General features: G+C 57.2%; 2 protein-coding genes across 11 annotated transcripts in view; one reads left to right on the top strand and one right to left on the bottom strand.

Annotated features, from left to right (window-relative positions):
- Positions 1-12485, bottom strand: part of TNRC18 (trinucleotide repeat containing 18) — an 83278-nt gene extending 70793 nt beyond the window's left edge. For 7 of the 10 annotated variants that reach the window (XM_082645724.1, XM_082645731.1, XM_082645729.1 and 4 more), the window contains exons 1-2: positions 11901-12295; positions 9562-9995 (exon numbers count right to left, since the gene is read on the bottom strand). In XM_082645724.1, the coding sequence (XP_082501850.1) occupies positions 9562-9748 (187 nt within the window). In that variant the 5' untranslated portion in view covers positions 9749-9995; positions 11901-12295. Of the gene's footprint in view, positions 1-9561; positions 9996-11272; positions 11607-11900 lie in introns of those variants that run through there. The other 3 variants (XM_082645726.1, XM_082645728.1, XM_082645727.1) reach the window with 3 other exon arrangements.
- Positions 12486-12694: 209 nt separating this feature from the next.
- On the top strand, positions 12695-17969 carry LOC309816784 (uncharacterized protein; the record flags this gene model as incomplete). The annotated part of the gene is made up of 4 exons (XM_082644553.1): positions 12695-12879; positions 15095-15296; positions 15622-16833; positions 17404-17969. The coding sequence occupies 3 exons, from the start codon at positions 12695-12697 to the stop codon at positions 16798-16800; spliced, it is 1566 nt and encodes a 521-aa protein (XP_082500679.1). The 3' UTR covers positions 16801-16833; positions 17404-17969.
- Positions 17970-19605: the final 1636 nt, after the last annotated feature.

The raw sequence follows: 19605 nt of genomic DNA, 5'->3' as shown, positions 1-19605 counted from the left end.
GGAAGGCGAAGACAGAGAGGAACCAGGTCTCTCCAGCACACGGGCCAGGGGAGGAGAGGCGGCCGAATCCCAGGGCACTGAGATCTAGTATGACAAATCCTTTCCTAGAGGACTTCCCTGGCGGTCCAGTGGTTTAGACTCCACGCATCCACTGCAGGGGGCACCGGTTCGATCCCTGGTTGGGGAACTAAGACCCCGCATGCCAAAAAAAGAAAAAAATCCTTCCCCAGATGCCAGAACACCCACAAAAACGGCAGTAACACGGTTTTAAAAGGAAACATTACTGCGCATGAATGGAACCCTTGAGGATCTTGGGGTGGATTCTCACGGCTGGTGTGGGGACCAAAGTGAAAATAGGATCTGAGTACAAATGCTCATCCTTAAAAGGTACACTCAGCTCTTGGAAGAGGGGCGGCCAAGTTTAAACTCCTTGGAGGCTGTTAACAGGACTCCAGCCTGGGAGACTGAGGAAGACAGAAAGGAAGACCTACAGACACTGTCAGAAACTTCCACAATGGTCAACAAGTCCCCCCCTTGGATCCCAGTCCCATCAGCTTGTTAGCGCCTCTTTCTTAAATATGAAGAGACACCAGAGAACCAGCCACCAGACACCTGCAGAGTCTCCAACGTGAAAGACCAATGAACAAAAAAGACCCAGAGGAACAGAGACCATGCCTGAGAGAAGAAAACTCCAGAAAAAAATATAATTAATATCCTGCAAGTGATGAGAACTAATGTATCCATGAAACAAGAACAGGATGCGATTGAAAAAATAAAAGGGCTTTCCTAGTGGCACAGTGGGTAATAATCCGCCTGCCAATGCAGGGAACACGGGTTCAATCCCTGGTCCTAGTCCGGGAAGATCCCACATGCCACGGTGCAATAAAGCCCATGCACCACAACTACTGAGCCTGCGCTCTAGAGCCTGTGAGCCATAACTATGGAAGCCCACATGCCTAGAGCCCATGCTCTGCAACAAGAGAAGCCACCGCAATGAGAAGCCTGCGTGCCGCAACAAAGAGTAGCCCCCCTCGCCACAACTAGAGAAAGCCCACAAAGCCCACGGGCAGCAACAAAGACCCAACGCAGCCAAAAGAAATAATAAACAGATATTTTTTTTAAAAAGGAGCATCCAGATTATAAGACAGAGCTCCTAGATATTAAAAATATGACAACTTAATTAAAAAATCAAACTGCACAGTTAGAAGACACAATTGAGACCATCTAGAAAGCAGAAGAGACAAAGAGATGGAAAATAGCAAAGAAAGGAGAAGAAAAGTAGGTGTTCGTTCTAGGAGATCCACTATCTAATAGGGGCACTAGAAAGAATAGCAAAACAGGTGAGAAGCAAATCATAAAATACCAATAAAATTAACAGTAATTCCAAAAGTCTTCATTTAAAATGTAAAAGGTAAGCACTATTACTCGTTTTACAAAAGAAAAAACTGAAGCTTACAGAGTTAGGTAACATGTCCAAGGCCATGTGGCAAGTGGAAGAGCATGTGTAAGAATTTCAGAGCCAATGCTCTATAACTATTACGTGGTTCTAGAAGATTTTAGGCGTTTGTAAAAGGGAAGACAAAAAGTTCACGTACAAAGATCAAGAATCAAAATAACATCACACCCTCAAAAGCTGCACTGGAATTTAGAAGGTGTTGCAGTTCCGTCAAATTAGTTCCAAGATGCCCGTCAAGCGTGAAGGTAGAATAAAGGCATTTTCAGGTATACTAGGCCTCAAAAACAATTGCCTTCTGTGTATCCTTTCACAGAATGCTACTGCAAGATATGCTCCACCAAAACAAGGAAAGCAGGAAAGAGGAAGGAATGAGAATCAGGAAACAGGAGATGCAACACAGCACAGAGGGACAGTGAGTCTGAACAGGCCCAGGCACCAGACAAACCAGACTAGAGCAGGAAGAAGAAAAACTGCAGGAAGGAAATCTCCAAGAAAAAAAAGATCCAACAGATCTAACCAAATGAAAACTATACCAAGATATGAGAAGACAGAGATTCTAAGAAATTCCTGCAAATGCGGGGGAAAAAGAGGCAATTAATAACTCAAGGAAATAAAGAAATGAATTTTATTATATCACTTGGCTCAAATACAAACATTTACAAATCCAAAGCCATAATAATAAAACTGATTTAAACAAAATTGTGTTTCAGGAATTCCCTGGCGGTCCAGTGGCTGGGACTCTGTGCTTTCACTGCCAAGGGTCCAGGAGGGCCCAGGTTCAATCCCTGGTGGGGGAACTAGGATCCCACAGGCTGCGTGGCACAGCCAAAACAAAAAACAAAACAAAAACAACAACAAAATAAAACTGTATTTCACAAATATTGGGAGGAGAGAGGAAGGAGGAATGGGGGTGGGGGATGGCGTGAGGCAACGACGACAATCAACATTTACTAAGTGCTTATTATTTTCCAGATACTGTTCTAAATGCTTTACATGTATTAATGATTTAAGCCTCATAACAATCTCATGAAGTAGATACTATTATTATCCCCATTTTACAGATGAGAAAACCAAGGTAGCAGAGGTAAAGAAACTTGCCTACGGTCTCACACTAATAAGTGGGAGAGTCAGGATAGAGACTTGGACAGTCTATGCAAAATCCTCATCTTCTATAGAAATCAATAAAGAATCTCAAAATCTAAAGCATAACTAGCGGGCTTCCCTGATGGCGCAGTGGTTGAACGTCCGCCTGCTGATGCAGGGGACACGGGTTCGTGCCCCGGTCCGGGAAGATCCCACGTGCCGCGGAGCGGCTGGGCCCGTGAGTCATGGCCGCTGAGCCTGTGTGTCCGGAGCCTGTGCTCCGCAACGGGAGAGGCCCCAACAGTGAGAGGCCCGCGTACCGAAAAAACAAAAAACAAAAAACAAAAAAAACTAGCAGTAGAAGCAGGGGATTACAGAAAAATATGGATGAAAAGGCCAAAAAAGAAAAACAGCCAAGAGAATTTAAAGGGGGCATCAGGAATGGGGAGACAGGAGGCAAGGGATTGCTGGTTCTCTTTATAATCCTTCTAACACCATCTGACTTTTTAAACGACACCTAACTTTAAAGTTTATACTCCACATAAAACAGAAGTGTATACTTTCACTAGGTGAATTTTACAGGATGCAAAGTATTCCTCAATAAAGCTTAAAAAAATGAGGGAAAAAAAGTGTTTAAGATGCAGGCACAGGGACTTCCCTGGCAGTCCAGTGGTTAAGAATCTGAGCTTCCAGTGCAGGGGGCACGGGTTCAATCCCTGGTTGGGGAACTAAGATCCTGTATGCCGCTCGGTGCGGAGCGGGTGGGGGTGGGGGGGATGCACGCTCAATTAGGTACTACTACTTACTCACCAGAATGAATAGAATTTAAGGAAACCGACAATATCACGTGCTGGGAAGACAGGGAACGGAGTGCACAATGGTGCAACCATTGGAAAGCTCACAGCTACAAAAGCTGAATCTACACATACTCTGTGACCCACCAATTCCAGTCCTAGATACTATATACACAGCCGAAGAAATGTGTACCTATATGCACCAAAAGGGCATGATCATAGCAGCATTATTCATAGCAAACACTGGAAACAACCTAAATGTCCATCAACAGACAAGAGTGATGTGAATTGCGCTGTATTTACGAGGTGGAATACTATACAGCAACCAGAAACCACTTACACTGCTTCACACCTCAGATACGGATGAGTCTTACACACTGGTGTGAGTGAAAACAGCTAAAAATCAAAAGGGACATGCTGCACGATTCCATTTACAGAAAGTTCAAACACAGGAAAAACTAATCTAAGGTAACAGAAATAAGAATGGAGTTGGGTGTGGGGTGGATAGTGACCAGGAGAGAGCAGAGGGAACCTTCTGGATGCGGGAAATGTCCTGATCCTGAGCTGGCTGGTGGTGACATCAGTGTGTTCATTTTGTAAAACTTCAAGTACTAACCACTCAAGATTGAAGCATTTTACAGAGTATCCATTACACCAAAAAAGGAGAATAATAAAAATAATGGGTTCCAGTTGGCACCCTGGAGTCTAAGGAGCCTGTGGACCATACAAAGGGGCTACGTACACAATTTCAGAGGTCCTCAGAGAGGACCAGACTAGAGCCAGGGATTCGTGAGTCACCGGTTAAGGACAATTTTAATTACGGCAATCACTTTTACTGTAACTTTTGCACAGGGCTATTCGTATGCTAGGCACTTCAGTACCATTAATGGACCCATTTCATAGATAAGAAAATCTAGGCTTAGAGTCATCACCCAGTAAGTGGAGGAGCAAGATCTAAACTCCAGAAATCTGACCTCAGCCCCAAGGCCCTCCTGCCCCCAGCAGTTATCTGGAGATTGCAAGATGAACCTAAGCTGGTGCATAAGGCCCAGAACATGCAAAATTATTACTGAGAGTGTGTGAAGCAGGTTTTTTATTCTGGGCTGAGGGTCCATCACTTTCATTAGCTCATAAAAGAACCTGGGATGCAGATGGTGAATGCATTCACAGCCTGCAAAGATGGTTTGTTTCTGTGATTCCGATCAAATGGCCTTGACTTCCTCCAAAGTCAGATGCCAGGCCTCTACGGGCGGCTGGTGTGGCAAGGACCCTAGCCCTGGGGGCCACGACTGGCCACTGGCCAGGGGTCCCCACTGCTCCTGAGGAGGCCCAAGACCTGTCCTGAGCAGCTCCCATAGGTGCCCTCAAAAGCTGGGCTGGGAAGTAAAAAGGACAGGTGAGGTTCATGATGGGGGTGGATTCTGGGTGAAAGACAGGACCCCACACGACCAAAGACAGGGCTCGAAGTGACCAGGTGGCAGTTACGTGAGATCAGACTGCAGACTGGTCCACGCCAGGAGCCAAGAGCACCCTGACCTGGCCACATCCAAATCAAGAATGCTCCGTCACCACCAACTCCTCAAACCTGTTCCTCCCCGTTCCTCCAGAAGGAGCACTGACCAAAATTCCATTTGTTGTCCTCCTCGTCTGCCCCTCCGCATCGATCTCAGCAGCCCCACCTCCAGCCTCCCTCCCTGGTCACTATCACCCCCCTGACAGCCTCCTCGCCACGGACAAGTTCCCTCTTCTCTCCCGTCTACTGATCTCCAGCCATCCAGATTAATTTTGTTAAATGGCCATTTGGAAATCATTTCAAACTCAAAGTCTGAAATAGTACAACTAGCAAATAGTCCAACTGCCATATGACCTTCCCCAGGTTCTGCAATTGTGAACTGCTTTCTCACCCTACGTGTGAAAGGGTGAGAAGTTGATTTATTTGAAGTCATTTGAGATTTATCGTTGTCTCCCACGTCTAAAAATTGTAGATATTGTTTTTTTCTTTTCCTGAGCCATTCCTGAGAGTACCTGCATTCATCAAGTTCCCTGCCTCTAAACATTTCAGGGTTCTTGCTTTACATAATCACTTTACAGTGATCAACTTCATGAAACCTGATATTCACTTGATGCTATCGGCTAATCGACAGTCCATATTCCAATTCTGTCAATTGCCCCAGTGATGTTCTTTAGAGCAATTTCTTCCCTGATCCATGATCCAATCGAGGGCTATATATGGCCTTTTGCTGTTAGTTTTTTCGTCTCCTTCAACCAGGAACAGTTCTCAGCCTTCGTCTTGCATGCCATTGACATTTTTTAAGAGTCCAGACTAGTTCTGTAAAATGTCCCTCAATTTGAGTCACTCCCTCCATTTAAAACCCTGGCTTCTCATTCCTCAGAGTTTGAAATTCCAAGACCTCATTACTGGCCTTCAGGGACCTGCAGGGTCCCACACTCCCCCCCCCCCCGCTCCCCCCAGCTCCGGCCATTCTCAGGGCTCACAGCCCCTCACCACTCCTGCCAAAAAAGTCCCTCGGTATTTTCTTTCCTTCACAGTCTCTCTCTTTAAAATGACTTCCTTCGCTGACTTATGTTTACTGCCCGGCCCCCACACGCTAAGATGGGAGCTCCAATGACGGCAAAGATTTCTGTGTTTGGTCGCCGCAGATTCCCAGGGCCAGAGCAGTGCCTGGCAGACAGGAGGCACTTGGAAATCCTTTGCTGAGTAAATGAACAAGTGAGGAAAGAAGACAGCGCTGAGGCTGAGAGCTAAAGAACCAAGAGGCTCAGAGAGCCAGGGGGCTGTGGAGGCCCTTCCAGATTCTAGAACGTTCCCCAGGCCTCCCCTATGCCTCTGCCCAGACAAGGATGCACCCAGCAAATCTCCCTTATCTTGGGGATCACATCACTCCACCAGCCAGTCCCACTGATTCATCTTCTTAAATCAATCTCAGTAGGCTGACTGGATTCCAGAGACAGCTGATCAGACCCTGGAGAGCAGGCCCACAGCCCGCTCTTGTCCACTGGCCGGTCCAAACTGCAGGGCCTCCCCATTCTGACCCTGGGTTCCCACCCCCCATTCACATATCCTCCAGGGGCCAGCCCAGGGTGTGGGGTCGGGGAGAATAAACATCCAAGCACAAAATCCTGCTAATAGCTCTTTAATTGCGATGGAGAGGACCCAACCCCAGAACAGAAGAGCAGGTCGACCAGGTGTTGGTCACTTACTTGCCCATTTCACCGACTGCTGTGAACATTTTAGGGCTCACATACCTATCAATACTCAAGACTACTGGAAAGCTAACCGGGATCCTCTATCCCAAACCCCATTTATTCTTGATTTCACCTCCTCTTCTGCAGAGGAAGGAACCATCACTCTCCACCCAGATCCACGATGCAGAAAGCGGTCTCCCAACCCCCCTGTCAATACCTGCTTGAATAGGGTCCCAGCCAGGGTCCCTTCCAGCTGTGAGCCCTCCCGGGGCAGCTCCCTCTGCCTTGGAAAGCTGGATTCACCCGGAGTTCCCGCCCACGCTGGAGTGCAGAGGTAACTGGCCTCTCCAGCTGTGTGACCTGAGGCAAATAGCTCAGTTTCTCCAGGCTTCCCAGTACAAGCATAAACAAATAAAGATGCGGCTGATAACGTTGGCAAGACTTAGGGAGCTGACAGCCAAGAAGGTGATGCGCATTGGAAGCGGAAAATTTAGCACCTGCACCCCGCAAGAAAGGCGGGGACGGGTGCTGGGTTGAGAAATTTGTAATCCTGCCCCGCCCCAAGCAGTGAACGAGGAGTAGTTCCCCACCGCCTGGCTAATGGGATTAGCACCGGGCTTGGTCTGGGCGTTGGCCCAAGGTCTGGGGGTCCCTAGGTCTCAGTGCGGCCACTCGACCGGCGGGGAGCAAGAGGCAGCGTCAACCCCCCACCCTTCCCTGCTGGGTGAGCGAGCACCGGCCTGAGTGGCGGCGCTTCCCGCGCCCGGCTGCTCATTCCTCCATGACCTCAGCCGCCGAGCACGCAGAACTCAGGCAGGTCCTAACTCAAAAGGCCGGCGCGGGCCTCTGCGGCCACCTCCCGCTGGACTTCCTCGTCCCGCCTGCCCCTCCACTGAGTCCCTTCCCCCCGTGCCTCAGCCTCCCCATCCACCTAATGGGTATTAGGTGGCCTGGTTGCTGCGGTTGGGCTCGGCGCGGCCCTGGCTTCCTTGAGTGGTGGCTGTTTTCCCGGCTGCTTCTCATTAGAACACTTGGCCGCTGCCAGGCCCCAGCCAGATTGGAGACCGGGAGTGCGCGGCGCCCTCTCCCAGACTCTCGGAAAGCGAGTGAAGGCCCTGCCGGCCGGAATGACTGGGGTCTCACTTCTAGGCCACTGAACCCTGCACCTCTCCGGGCCGGGCCAAGCCAAGCGACCTTAACAGCGCAAACACAAAAATTACCGCGGCCTCTGGGCGCGCGCAAAAGGGAACAGCCTGAGCGGCCCTTTGTACCCCAGGGCCGCCCCCCAGCCCTTCCTCTAGGGTCTCCGGCACCCCTCCCTCACCGGAAGCGCACCACTTGGGAGAAAACCCTAGCCCTCAGCGTGGCCGGCCGGGCAGAGCTCCTGGGGGACACGCGCACCCCAAGGCCACGACCCGGTCCTCGGCACCCCCCCGGCAGGCGGGGATCTTCGCGCTCCCGGCCCCCCCTGCCCCCCGTGCGTGCCCCTCCCCCGCCTGGCGCCTCACAAAGGCCCTTTGTCCTGCCGAGCCTTGGGACTCTGGTTCCTGAAAAGTTCCAAGAGAAAAATCAAAGAGAGGGGCAAAAACAGCGAGTGCTGCCGAGCGGGCTGGGTCGGTGTGGCAGGGCCAAGGCGGCTGCTGCGGCCCAGAGGTGTCCCCTCCAAGACCCCAAGGCCAAGGGAGCGTCGGAAGCTCCCCGAGAAATCACAGGAATCCTACACTACGCTTTGTTGTGGGAGAGATGGATTTTTTTTTTTTTTTTTGCGGTACGCGGGCCTCTCACTGTTGTGGCCTCTCCTGTTGCGGAGCACAGGCTCCGGACGCGCAGGCTCAGCGGCCATGACTCACGGGCCCAGCCGCTCCGCGGCATGTGGGATCTTCCCGGACCGGGGCACGAACCCGTGTCCCCTGCATCGGCAGGCGGACACTCAACCACTGCGCCACCAGGGAAGCCCGAGGTGGATTTTTTAAAAGTTGAAGCGTGGGACGCCAGGCACAAAGCTGGAGGCAGCCGGGGGAGGAGGAACCGGGTTTTCTGCGGCGGCCGAAGGCAAATCTGGAGGTCCCCGCGTCTTCCTTCCCACCCCGCCGGACTGGAGCGGCCGAGGCCTGCGTGGGGCAAGCTTCTCCCTCTCCAGTGTGGTCCCCACCGAGCCTGGGCAGCCCCTCTCGGGAAATGGCAGAAGCCACCGGGCCTTCTCGGCCACCTCCTCCCGCGCTTCCATGTCAGACCCACGGTGTTCCCTCCGCCGATCGAGCCTCGCGGATCCGCTCCTGCGCCACTTCCTTCTCCTAGCTTCGGGATGGCGACTGCCCAGGATCTGCATCCCTGCCTTCACGCAGGAAAACGGGTCCCCGGGGCCGGGGTTGCTGCCCTCCTTCCCGGGGGGGTGGGGGGGTGGGATGATGGGTCTCCTAAGGGCCGCCGGCCGCCCGCCCCCCGGAGGCCGCGTTCCCAGGGCTGGGGTCTTCGTCCGTCCGCACCCTCAGGCGCCGGGGCTGGCTGGAGACCCCGCACGAGAGTCGAGAAGCTAAGGACCGAACCCGGGCCCACAGCGCCTGAAAGAATATTTGCCACGAAAACTATTCCGGCTCTGGGAGCAGATGTCTCAAAGGGTATGGAGTTGATCTATTCTTTTCTCGCCCAGATTTTGAAAACTCCAGCCCAGGCTCGAGTTGCAGGAGACCGGGGTTTGGAATCGCCCCTGGTGGCTCCGGTTTCGGCAGACTCGAGCGCCTGAGGAGGGCCCGACGCGCCGGGGAAGGCAGCTGAGTCGCGCGCCCCTCTCCACCGGGGCCTCCAGACTGGCCTCTGCCCCGGGTCCAGGGGTCTCCCCGGCCCGGGAACTGAGCCTGCCCGCAACCCGTGGGCACCCAGTGGACCGGCCGAGGAAGAAGGAGGAGCCGAACCCCCGTTGCGAACGCCGGTGGAGGTGGGGGAACGGACCTAGCACTTTCCCCGGCCCGCCCTCCCAGGATCCCGAGACTACAGGGGGCGGGCACCGCGCAAGGCACTTACCCGGGTGCGGGTGGAGGTTGAGGCCGGCCATGTACTTCCCGGGCGGCAGCGCGCCGGGCAAGCCTGAAGCGGGCAGGCGTCCGGCCGTGGCGGCGCCCACGCGGTGACTGTCCATGGCCAGGCCGGACAGCAGCGGCGGCGGGGGGCCGTGTACAGACCGCGGGGGCCCGAAGTCTCGGCCATCCATCCTCCGCGGGAGTGCCGCGGCCAGGCCCCCCACCCGGCCCGCGGGCCTAGTTCAGTGGGACCTAAAAGTTCGGCCTCGACGTAGTCCCAGAGTCCTCGGGCGGCGGGGGCTCCGCGGCGTGCATGGCGGCGGCGGCCAGCGGGTCTTGCGCTCGGCGGCGGGCCTGCGGCCCGAGGCGCACAGACGGCCGGTGGTGGGGCCCCTCCGGGCGGCCAGGCGGAGCTGCGCGAGGCGGCGCACAAGGCGTCTTGGCGGGGAGAGGAGACGGGCCGCGGAAGAAACAGAAGGGGGAAAAAGAAAAAGGAGGGGAAAAAAGAAACAAGTTCAGAAAGTCGTCTATGCTGTTCGGGGTCGGGGGCTGCCGATGTGGTGGCCAGAAATGAAATCGGGAGTAGCCCCTTTTCCATAAAAAGTTAAATTCCATGCTCCTTCCTTCGGCGGCATCGGGCTCACGGGCAACGGCTCAAAAGGTGGCCGGTGGCGCGCTACGCCCCAGCCCAGACTCTGCCTCGGCAGCTCACGGGTGCTCCCGAAACTGGGGAAGGCCCCTCGGCCGCGCCCCGAGCGCGTCAATACAAACCTCCGAAGTGTGTTGGATTCCTGGGCGTCACATGCTCCGGGGTTTCAAACAGTGAAACCTTTCCATGAGCAGTTCGAAATGTCTCCCTAAACACTATGTAACTATCTGATCTGGAAAGTTTAATACTTAACCTTTGGGAGCCCTTGTCTCCCTTTTCTGAGTTTGGTTCCCCTGAGCTCGCCCCGAGCCGCGGAATTAGTAGTTTTTTCATGAAAGAGGGTGCTAAGCGCGTTTATTATTTTTAAAGAGACTCATCGCCCCCTCTTGCCACCCCCCTCGGGCCACTGTGAGTCGCAGAGCCTAAGCCCGAAGAGCCGAGACGTGGCATTCTCGCCCGAGGACTGGAAAGTATCCTTCAAAACAAGCTTTGGTTTCATTTTCCAACGCCCTGGCCTGGGAATCCTGCGGCCCGAGGACGTGGCCTGGCGCGGGGAATTTGGGGGGCGTCAGAGGGGAAGGGAGGGACTCAAGGGTCTCTCGCTCCTACCCTAGCTTGCCCCCAACCCCAAAAATAACCTACAAAGAAAACCTTCGCGTCGCGGGCCGACCAAGGGGCGCCTCCCCCAACGTTGGGCAAATCCCCCTGTAGTTCCAGTTTAAAGCTGTTTATTTAAAAGATTTGCCGATTCCCGTGGGGGCGGGAGGCAGTCTGGAAGCCAACCCTGCCCTCGCTCTCCGTCTGCCCTCAGCAGCTCGGATTCCTGATTCCAAGAGGCCCGGGCGCTCCTAGAGCCACCGATCAAGCCAAAGCCAACGGCTCCCGGGTGGCCGCCCTGCGCCCCGCGACCGGCGGCCAGGCCCCGGAGCTGCAGACCCTCTCAGCCGCAACCCCCCGGCGTCCTCCAGCCTCCCTCCCCAACTTTGCTAAGGATGCTTATTTTAACCCGGTTTTGGTTACAAACACCCCCTCCCTCCCTCGCTGCCTCCCATCAGGCTCTGGTTACCAGATCCGCGTTTACTTTAGAAAAATCTAAGATCGCCACATCCGAAGATACATGTCAGGCGATGAGCTTTCCGTGATTTAAAAAAAAAAAATTCTTTGTGTAGCTTTCTTTTAAAAGCCAGCGCTTCGGGTCATGCCCCAGCGCCCCACTTTGGGGAAGTCGGGGTGAAGCCCCCCGGAACACCCTTCCTCTGGTAGAGAAGCTGGCTCGGCCATCTGCGGGCTCTGCTGCGTTCTCCCTACTTTTCTCCCCCTCTTAAATGCAGTTAAAATGGCTGAATTCCGGCTTTTAATTAAAAACAGCCTATAATCGAAAACGTCTAGGCGTCCCTGGCTCCCCCACCGCCTGCCGGGAACCGAGAAGGGAACCGACGCCCCTCGGCCCGGTTGGGCGGGCTAGAGCAGGGCTGGGGGCTCAGGTGGGCGCCCGGGGCGCAGGGACTTGCCCCCACCCCTCCCGGGGCACCCCACCACGCCGGCCCTGGTCCCCCGATTCTGTTCTCGGGAGCTGGAGGGCTGCGGGTATCCCCGGCGCACCCCGAGGGGGGGAGGCGGGGTGGGGGGCCATCTGGAGAAGTTTGGAGACCATCGCGCCCGGCCAGGGGCAGGCGGGTGGCCCGGCGGCGTACCTGGCGCGGCAGGGCTCCCGGCTCCAGGCGACGGCGACTCCGGTGGCGGCCCCGGCTCCCGGCGCGGCTAGGCGCCGGTGCTGCCCGCCATCCCGCGGCCGCTGCTCCCCTTCGCCACCCGCAGCCGCCTCACACTTTTTGCCCGCCTTTCCTTTTTTTGGTAGAAAACCGCTCCCCGGGCCGAGCGCTCGGCGCGCCAACTCCTCCGCCCTCCCGCGGCCGGGCTCCCGCAGCCCCCGGAAAAGCCAGCTTTCCTCCCGCCGAGCTCCCCGCTTTTTAATAAAATCCAGGTAGCGCCGGTTTAAAGAATCCCAAATCTCCATATACAGCCCGGGATTGGAAAAGGTACATTACACAACCCCCCTTTCAAGTTCCTCTCGCTGGATCTAAAAAAAAAAAAAAAAAAAAAAAAAAAAAAAGCCGCGGGGGGGCGGGAAAGGGGAGGCTGGGGGAGGGGAACACTCTCCGGCGAAGAAACACGCATTGTTCCCGGGTGCCCGCCTCCCCCCAGGCCTGCCCCCGGCCGCCACCCATTGGCCGCTCGCGCCGCCAATCACGCGCATGTAAACACCTTGGCCCTCAGCCATCCCTATAAAACCAATTACGGACCAAGGGGCTCCAGCAGTTTCCAGGCTCCCCTCGGTGGGGCTGAATGATCAAAACTGGTGGTGAGAATTTTTCCGGGCCGTTTCTAGGCAGCCCTCCCCCTCCACCAGCTCGGACCCCCCCTCCTCCTCCTCCTTTTTCCTCCCCCCTCCCCCAGCGTCTGGGCTGAGTGATCAAAATAGAGGAAGATGGTTGTCGCCGCAATCCAGGGCTTTGCAAGGCGCAGTTTAATGGGCCGCCTGTCAGCTTCCTGCTCGCAGGAGGAGGTGACAAGCCGAGCGAGCCGGGAAGAGCCAGAGGCCCGGCGGGCTGCACCCCGGGCCGGGGCCCCCAGCTCCCCACCTCCCCTGGGGCGCGCCTTCTACAACGCGCGGTGGAGACGCCAAAACGGACAAGGGCTGCTTTTTCTCTCCTCCCCCCACCCCACTTTAAAACAAAGCAGCGATTCATTCCCTCCCCGAACTGCGCGGTTGGGTGGGATGGGCAGGCGAGAAGGCGGTTTTCCTAGCCCCGGTCTGCGGGTTCCTCCCTGAAACGCGGTGTCAGATGGTTACTGATTAATATTTTGGAGAGGCCGCGGCGGCGGGCAGCGGGTGAGTCTCTAATCTCCTAAAAGGGGTTCCTATAGAAACGCGGGCCAGGGCGCGCCCCCCGCTCGGCCCCGGCCGGGGCTGCGGCGCTTTGCACCGCGCCCCTCCCCAAAGGCTCTCTTTGCGTGGGCGCTCCCCTCCCTTTCTCCCCCCCACCAAAAAAAAATCAGAGCAGAAAAAAGGATTAGATCGGCTGAGCGCGAACTGACTCCCTCTCGATTCTGACATTTCAGCCTATTAGCATTTCTCCACGGGGCCTTCTGAAACCTATTAAAGTGTAATATTAAAAACCTCTTGGCTGGGGGCCTCTCTCGCCTTCCATCCGCCGTGCCCCCTCCAGGGAGGGCGAGACCGGGGGAAAAAAAAAATCTGTTGAGCTCAGAGGAAGCAGCAGCCAAGCCCAAAAAGTGCTTGGCTGGCCGCGGCAGCCGGAGGGGGAGGGGAGCCCCAATCCCCCAGACTTTGTACTTTTATTTTGCGCTTTCAGCAAAATCCTTTCTGGGTTGAGTAGCGGGGAGCTGCCCGCGGCAACCTACTTGGCTGCGGGCACGAGGAGTGCGGACGCGGTCGGAGGGGCAGTCCTAGGGGCCCGCACCCTCCGCAGCCCCGCAGGGACCCGTGCCCGGCTAGGCATTACGTACCCTCAAAAGGAAGCTTGGAGGGGCAGAAATCCTTGCCGATCCTACCTCAGAGAGCAACCGCGGTGATTAGATTTTAATTAAAACTAGAGAAGCCCGCTCTTTCGCCCTGCGCTGCGGACTCAGCGTTTTCGCATCGTTTGTTCTTTTTTTTTTTTTAATCCATTTTTAAGGCAACTTTTCTGGAGGGGGGGAAAATGAGCTAGTTAGCGCCCATTCGTTCTATTTTCTTTTCTCCACTTTTAGAAAAAGAAGGGGGGTAGGCTTGGAGAGCGAACTGGGGGTGTCTAATTTAATTCCAGTATAAATTTGAAGAAAAAAGTTCAGCCTCTTGAGGGCAGTTTCAAGTTGCCCTTCCTGGAGCCTCCTGCGCTGGTTTCTAGGCTGCCCTCTTTTGGAAGCTGGAGCTCTGCGGGGGGGTGGGAGGGAGGAGTGAGAAGGAAAGAAAGCCACGAAAATAGCTGGAGCCGAGGGGAACGAGCGGCGGAGCAGGGCACGCAGGTCTCAGTGGCGGTCGGGGCGGCGGGAGGCTCCCGGTGCAGCCCCGGGACGGCCAGAGCAAAGACGGAGAGGAGAGGGGGGTTAGAGAAAGGAGGTATTGTGTCTATGTGCCTTGGGGGAGGGGGGTGACTGCAGAAAATAAAGTAAATGCAGTTGAGCTGCACGAGGCTGCTGAAAGCCAAGACGGGGGAAGGGGCCGTGCGTGGGGTCGCAGCCCGGGTGGGCGCAGAGTGTCCTCCAGTCTTATCCAGAGGCCTCTGTGGGTTCCTAGTAAACCCTCCCACTCCCGAGCCCCCATCGCTCAGTTTTCAGACCCCAGACACTGAACCTCCATTCCATTATCCCCCGCCCGGGATCTGGAATGTTTTTCTTTGTTTTAATATAGCTCAAGAAAAAAACATGTATGTTGAGAAAGTTGGGGTGGGGAATACAAAGGACTTGCAGGGTGGAAAAAAACAAAAGCCTATTTTTATAAATGTTTAATGTTTTCACTCCTGGATGCTCAAGACGCCGTAATTTTGACGGCGGGGTATGTGTGCCATAAATCATTTAGTTGCTAATAAAAATTCTGCCTGTTTGCCCTGGATTTGCCAATGGCGTTTGCATTTTCCAAGTGTGCGTCTGGATGGAGTGGCGAACCAAGCCTGCATTTCATTAGGGCCGAGGTTCGGGGCAGGCGAGGCCCCCTCCCCCACCCATACCTCGGGTCTTTGTGGGCTGCAGCCCCCTTGCGCTCCCCTCCCTGCACATACCCGTACCCGCGCGAGCCGCTGCGCGGCCCTCCCGCCAGAGCTCGCCCTGGTGCAGGGCCTAGGAACGCGTAGGTGGCGGCGGCTGCTCCCGGTTCCCGGCCGCGCAGCGGGGCTCCCCGGACAGACCCTGCCCGGCAGTGCCGGTTCTCCGAGCTGCAGCTCGGGTGGGGGCGCGAGCCGGCCACGCCGAGGAGCCACCCGCCTCGGACGCCCTACGCACGCCCCGATCTTTGCCCCCTCCCGGCCCGCGCCCCGCTGCCCGGGTGCCCGCAGTCGCTGGGCAAGCAGCGGCCGGGAGCCATCTTTAGGGCGGGGGACGGATCCCAAGCCGAGTGGTGGGCGCAGCCCAGGCTCCTTCCAAGACCCTCGCCATTCGAAGAGGGCATCGGGGACACCCCTGGCTGGGCTTCAGGGTCTGGGGAAAGAAACACCCTCCCCGCTTTGGTGGCCACAGAAACGTAAAAACCAGACCGGGGCGCGCTGCGCGGAGCGGATAACAACGCGCAGCCCGCAGTCCTCCCGGGTCCCGCCGCCATCTTCCACTCCCTCCCCCCACGTATTTGTGTTTACTCGGCAAGATCCGTAGCCAAAAGGAGTGTGTTGACGCAGTGTGTGTGTGTGTATTTTGTACTAGCTGGGCGGAAAATCGGCTGAAGGGGGGAACCTCCTTGCAACCCCAAACCTCAGTTCCCAGAGAACCCGCCCAAGCCAGCGCTTTTGTCCGCGGCCATCCTGGGCCGCCAGAAACGAGGCCTTTTGTATATTCCTAGGCCTCCAGCTCCGTGGACGCGGCCTGACTGACAAAATTATTTCGCTTTGTTTTAAAACCCAAGGACAGGCCAACCTTGGATTCAGCTCCTCCTGGCTACGCCTTTGTCACTCGCGGGCTCAGTCCCCAGCGCCTCGGTCAATCCTGTCCTATTCAGGGCCGAACGCGGCGCTCCCCGGAATCCTGGTGTGTCCGACCGTTTGGACGCGTTCTCCCCCACCCCCTTCCCCAGAAAAGAAACCCGCATCCTTTCCTAGGCGAGGACACCCGAGCCACCTCCACCCGTCGCCCCGAACGGCCCTTCGCGGTGGGGACCGAAATCCCCGTGCCTCCACCAGCCTCTCAGTGAAGGGAGCCCCGGGCATTCGCCGGCCTCTGCTGCCCGCTCAGGAAGCCGTGACGCTGTCTTTTAAGCGCCAGTTTCCAGGTTCCAGGTCCGACAACCAGGGAGCTCCTGGCCCGGGTGCCGCTAAAACCCGGAGAGGCCCCGCCCGGGAAAGCCAGGCTCGCCCCATCCCCTTGCTGGGACGGGCCCAGTCACGACTCAGCGCCGAGCCGAGGTTCGGCCAGCGCAGCCGAGATGCGTCCCGACCCGCCAGGAAGACCAAGGACGCGGCGCCAGAGCCACGAAAGCCGCAGGGACCAGGGGGCACGGCGGGCAGAGGCTGGACCGAAGTGCCAGGCCCGGCCCTGGCAGATCCCGGCGGCTCTCGGCTCCGCCTCCGGCCCTGGCCTCTTCCCCCGGCCGGGTCGGGTCTTCCACTCTACTGTTTGGCTCTAAGGGAGACACTCTCCGTGCGCAGGGGGTTGGCTGCGGCCATAAATCTCGGCGCGGGGCCCTCCTTCCCGCTGCACGCACGGGTACTCCCGGTCGTCGACCCCGCGTCCCTACCGCACCAGATGCCCTGCTCTCCAGGTCAGGGCCTGGGGGCCCCGAGACTGCGCAGGGAATCAAGCCAGAAGCTTCCCCTTTCACCAGAGAGAGGGAACGGCCCTGTCCACTTGGTGCCACCATCTTCCATCCCCGCGGTCACCGGACCCTGAGGTGGCCTGGGCCTCACCGCATCGCTGCCTAGGGTAGGGGCGCCCGGGCGGGGTGCTTACTCCTAGGAAGGCTGGGATGGGCGCGCGACTACCCACCGGAGGCCAACTCCGGCTCTACCTGTGCCACCGAGGGGCGACATGAGGGTCACAGTGGCTTCTCAGAACTCAGCCTGCCGCCCCTCTCTGCAGACCGTGCTTTAATCCTGGGCCGTTGTTCCGCCCTTGGAGCCCTCTGAGGGCACACCATGCGGGAGGGGGACTTTATTTGTGTGCCTCGAGGACCAAGTAGGGTGTCTGCAGGCGCCATGCCTGTAGTTAGGGGCTCATCTGGTTCCCCACCCGGTGCCAGCCCATCTTCTCCTCCTTGCCGGGGATACCTCCAGCTTTTCCCCGTCTGGCCCCAGTTTGGCACCCTGATCGGCCACCCGCTTTGGCGCAAATAGGCAAACCATCGGGAAAGCAGGAATTGGCCCAGCGCTGGTAGCAGCCTGGTTGGGGCGGCAGTCTTTCTACCCCGGGTCGGGGAGATACAGGGGTGCAGATCCAGACAGGGTGTATTTGCAATAATAACGCTTAATGTCACCAACTTTGTCTCTTTACCAGAGGGGCGGGGAACAGGCCTTCGTGCTGGCGACCTGCATCAGGCGGTTTGCTCTATTGATGGGGACAGCCACCTCCGAACAACCACCACCTCTTGCTCGGGACTTCGGGTGGGGACAGCTGCGGAAGGGGGAGGCATTCACCCCTCCTGGGCGCCTCCCGAGAGCCTCACTGTGTCAGTGACACGACGGCAAGCTGGCACGTGGCAGATGCCGGAGGCGGAGGGTTTGGAAACCTTGCTGGGAAACACTCACCCAGAGAGCTCCTTCCTAGAATTTCTAAAAGCACATGTGGAGGGACCGAGGCCCTCTGGCCGAGCCCAGGAGAATTTGAGCACTCGCCTGGGCGGCAGAAATGCCGCCTGGGAGTGGAGAGGCGGCTGAGCCACATTCCAGCCGCGCCTCCCCCTAGGCCCCAGCCCCGCGGCGCCCCCGGAAGCGCCTCCGAAAACAAAGCTCTGCGGTTTCAGCCCAAGGTTAAAGTCCACCGTGAGCATTTTTTTCCCCCAGAATCCAAGAGCGATTGTGTTTCTCCAAATAAACCACCAATAAATCAGCACTGGGGCCGCCTGCTGAGGAGCTCTGCTGACCTTGGGGAATGGATTTCCTGCTAGACCCGTCAGAGGACAGGCGTGGGGAGAGGGACACCGTGCCAGCCGTGCCCCCTCCAGAGAGAAGCGGAAGAGGCACTGGCCAAGGGCAATCATGGGGGTTTAGGTGGTACTGGTGTGCCCGCAGGGGACGGGGCGGCAGTGCCGGCTTGTGGGGATGTTACCGTGGGAGGTGGTCGCTTTGGGGGACGCTGACCGCGTGTTCACTGAGCGCCCAGGGTCCCCGCCTGTTCTAGGCGCTGGGAAAGAGACACGAGGGACAGAAAAGGCCTCTTTGGGGGCCTTCTTTGTCCGGGTGTGCCTGGGTGTGTTCCCAAGCCAGTCTGTGCGGTGTGACTAATGGGATTTATGTATGTCAGCACCAGGGTGACTAATGGAGGGCCCGGCAGCACGTGTGTTTGGGGAGGGGTGTGCCTGCCGGGGGGCGGGGGGGCGTCACTGTACCTTGGGGGGGAGGAGGGGGCTGCCCGGTCCCCTCCTCGAGGTCCACGTCTCCTGCTGCTGGTTCGCAGCTTTGTTTGGGCCTCTGAACCCCTGCTTGGCAGGCCTGTGCATGCTGAGAGTTCTGCAGCAAATTCCTCCGCCAGCCTGGCCCCCAGAGGCGCCTCTATCCCTTCCCACTGGCCTGACCCACGTGGCCCCTGCAAATCCAGCCCGTCCCACCGCCTCCCACAGCAGAACCCTCCGGCTTCCTCTCTTTCGGTCTGAAAATTCCTTCCGATGCAAGCCCCTGCTTCGTGCAGGCTTGGACAGCCCTCTGACATGGGTATTGTCACGCCCATTTAACAGACCAGAAACCAGAGGTTCAGAAAGAGAAGCAACGGGCCCACACAGCTGAGACGTGGCAGCTTCCTCAGCTAAGCCAGGCAGGGCGCTGGGGATACGAATGTGGAGCCCCCGCATCCCTGGGAGCCCCCATCCTGACCAAGACTAGCTTAGAGAAGGTAAACGGCCAACTACACTAACCCAGCCTGCCATCCCCTTTCCTGTCCTGCCCCGTCCAGCCTCTCCACCTTCTCCTGGGGCCTCTCTCCTGCCCTCGCCTGGGGGGGAGGCAACAGAGGTCAGAGGTTAATGGGAGCCCATTTGGCCTGGGCCTAGTGAGGGCAGGGCGAGGTCAGGCTGACCCAGGGAGCCTGGCCCGCACTGCCAGCTGGGAGGGGGCTGCGGTCGGGAGTTCAGGGGGCCGGGGCTCCCAGTTCTGGCGGAGCTCGGGCTCAGGACACACCCGGAGAATCCCATCTCCCGTCCCCCTCTGGGTCTCCTGGCTTCTGACACACACCCCAGTCTCTGGGCATTCCTCTGGGTGTCTGCTCCTTGCCATATGCGTTCTATCCCACACATCTGTGCCCCTGTTAGAGACACACTCGTCAAAAGGGTCCGTGTGAGCCACAGAAGTGGGGTGACTTCCCAAAGTCACCGAGCCTGGGTGGCAACAAGCAAGCCAGCCAGGTTTCGGCCCAGCTCTGCACCTCCCGTGCTCCCCGCCAGTGCTCCGTGGCCCGTGGTGGCATCTCCAGCAAAGGGACAGCGGGGCCTAACCCTTCTTCCAGGTCTCCCGGGAGTCTCCCATCCCCACAGTCTCCCAGGATCTC

Source organism: Mesoplodon mirus (genome assembly GCF_964341445.2).
Source record: "Mesoplodon mirus genome assembly, chromosome: 15".
NCBI classification, from domain to species: Eukaryota; Metazoa; Chordata; class Mammalia; order Artiodactyla; family Ziphiidae; genus Mesoplodon; species Mesoplodon mirus.
This window is presented reverse-complemented; position numbering and strand designations above follow the sequence as displayed.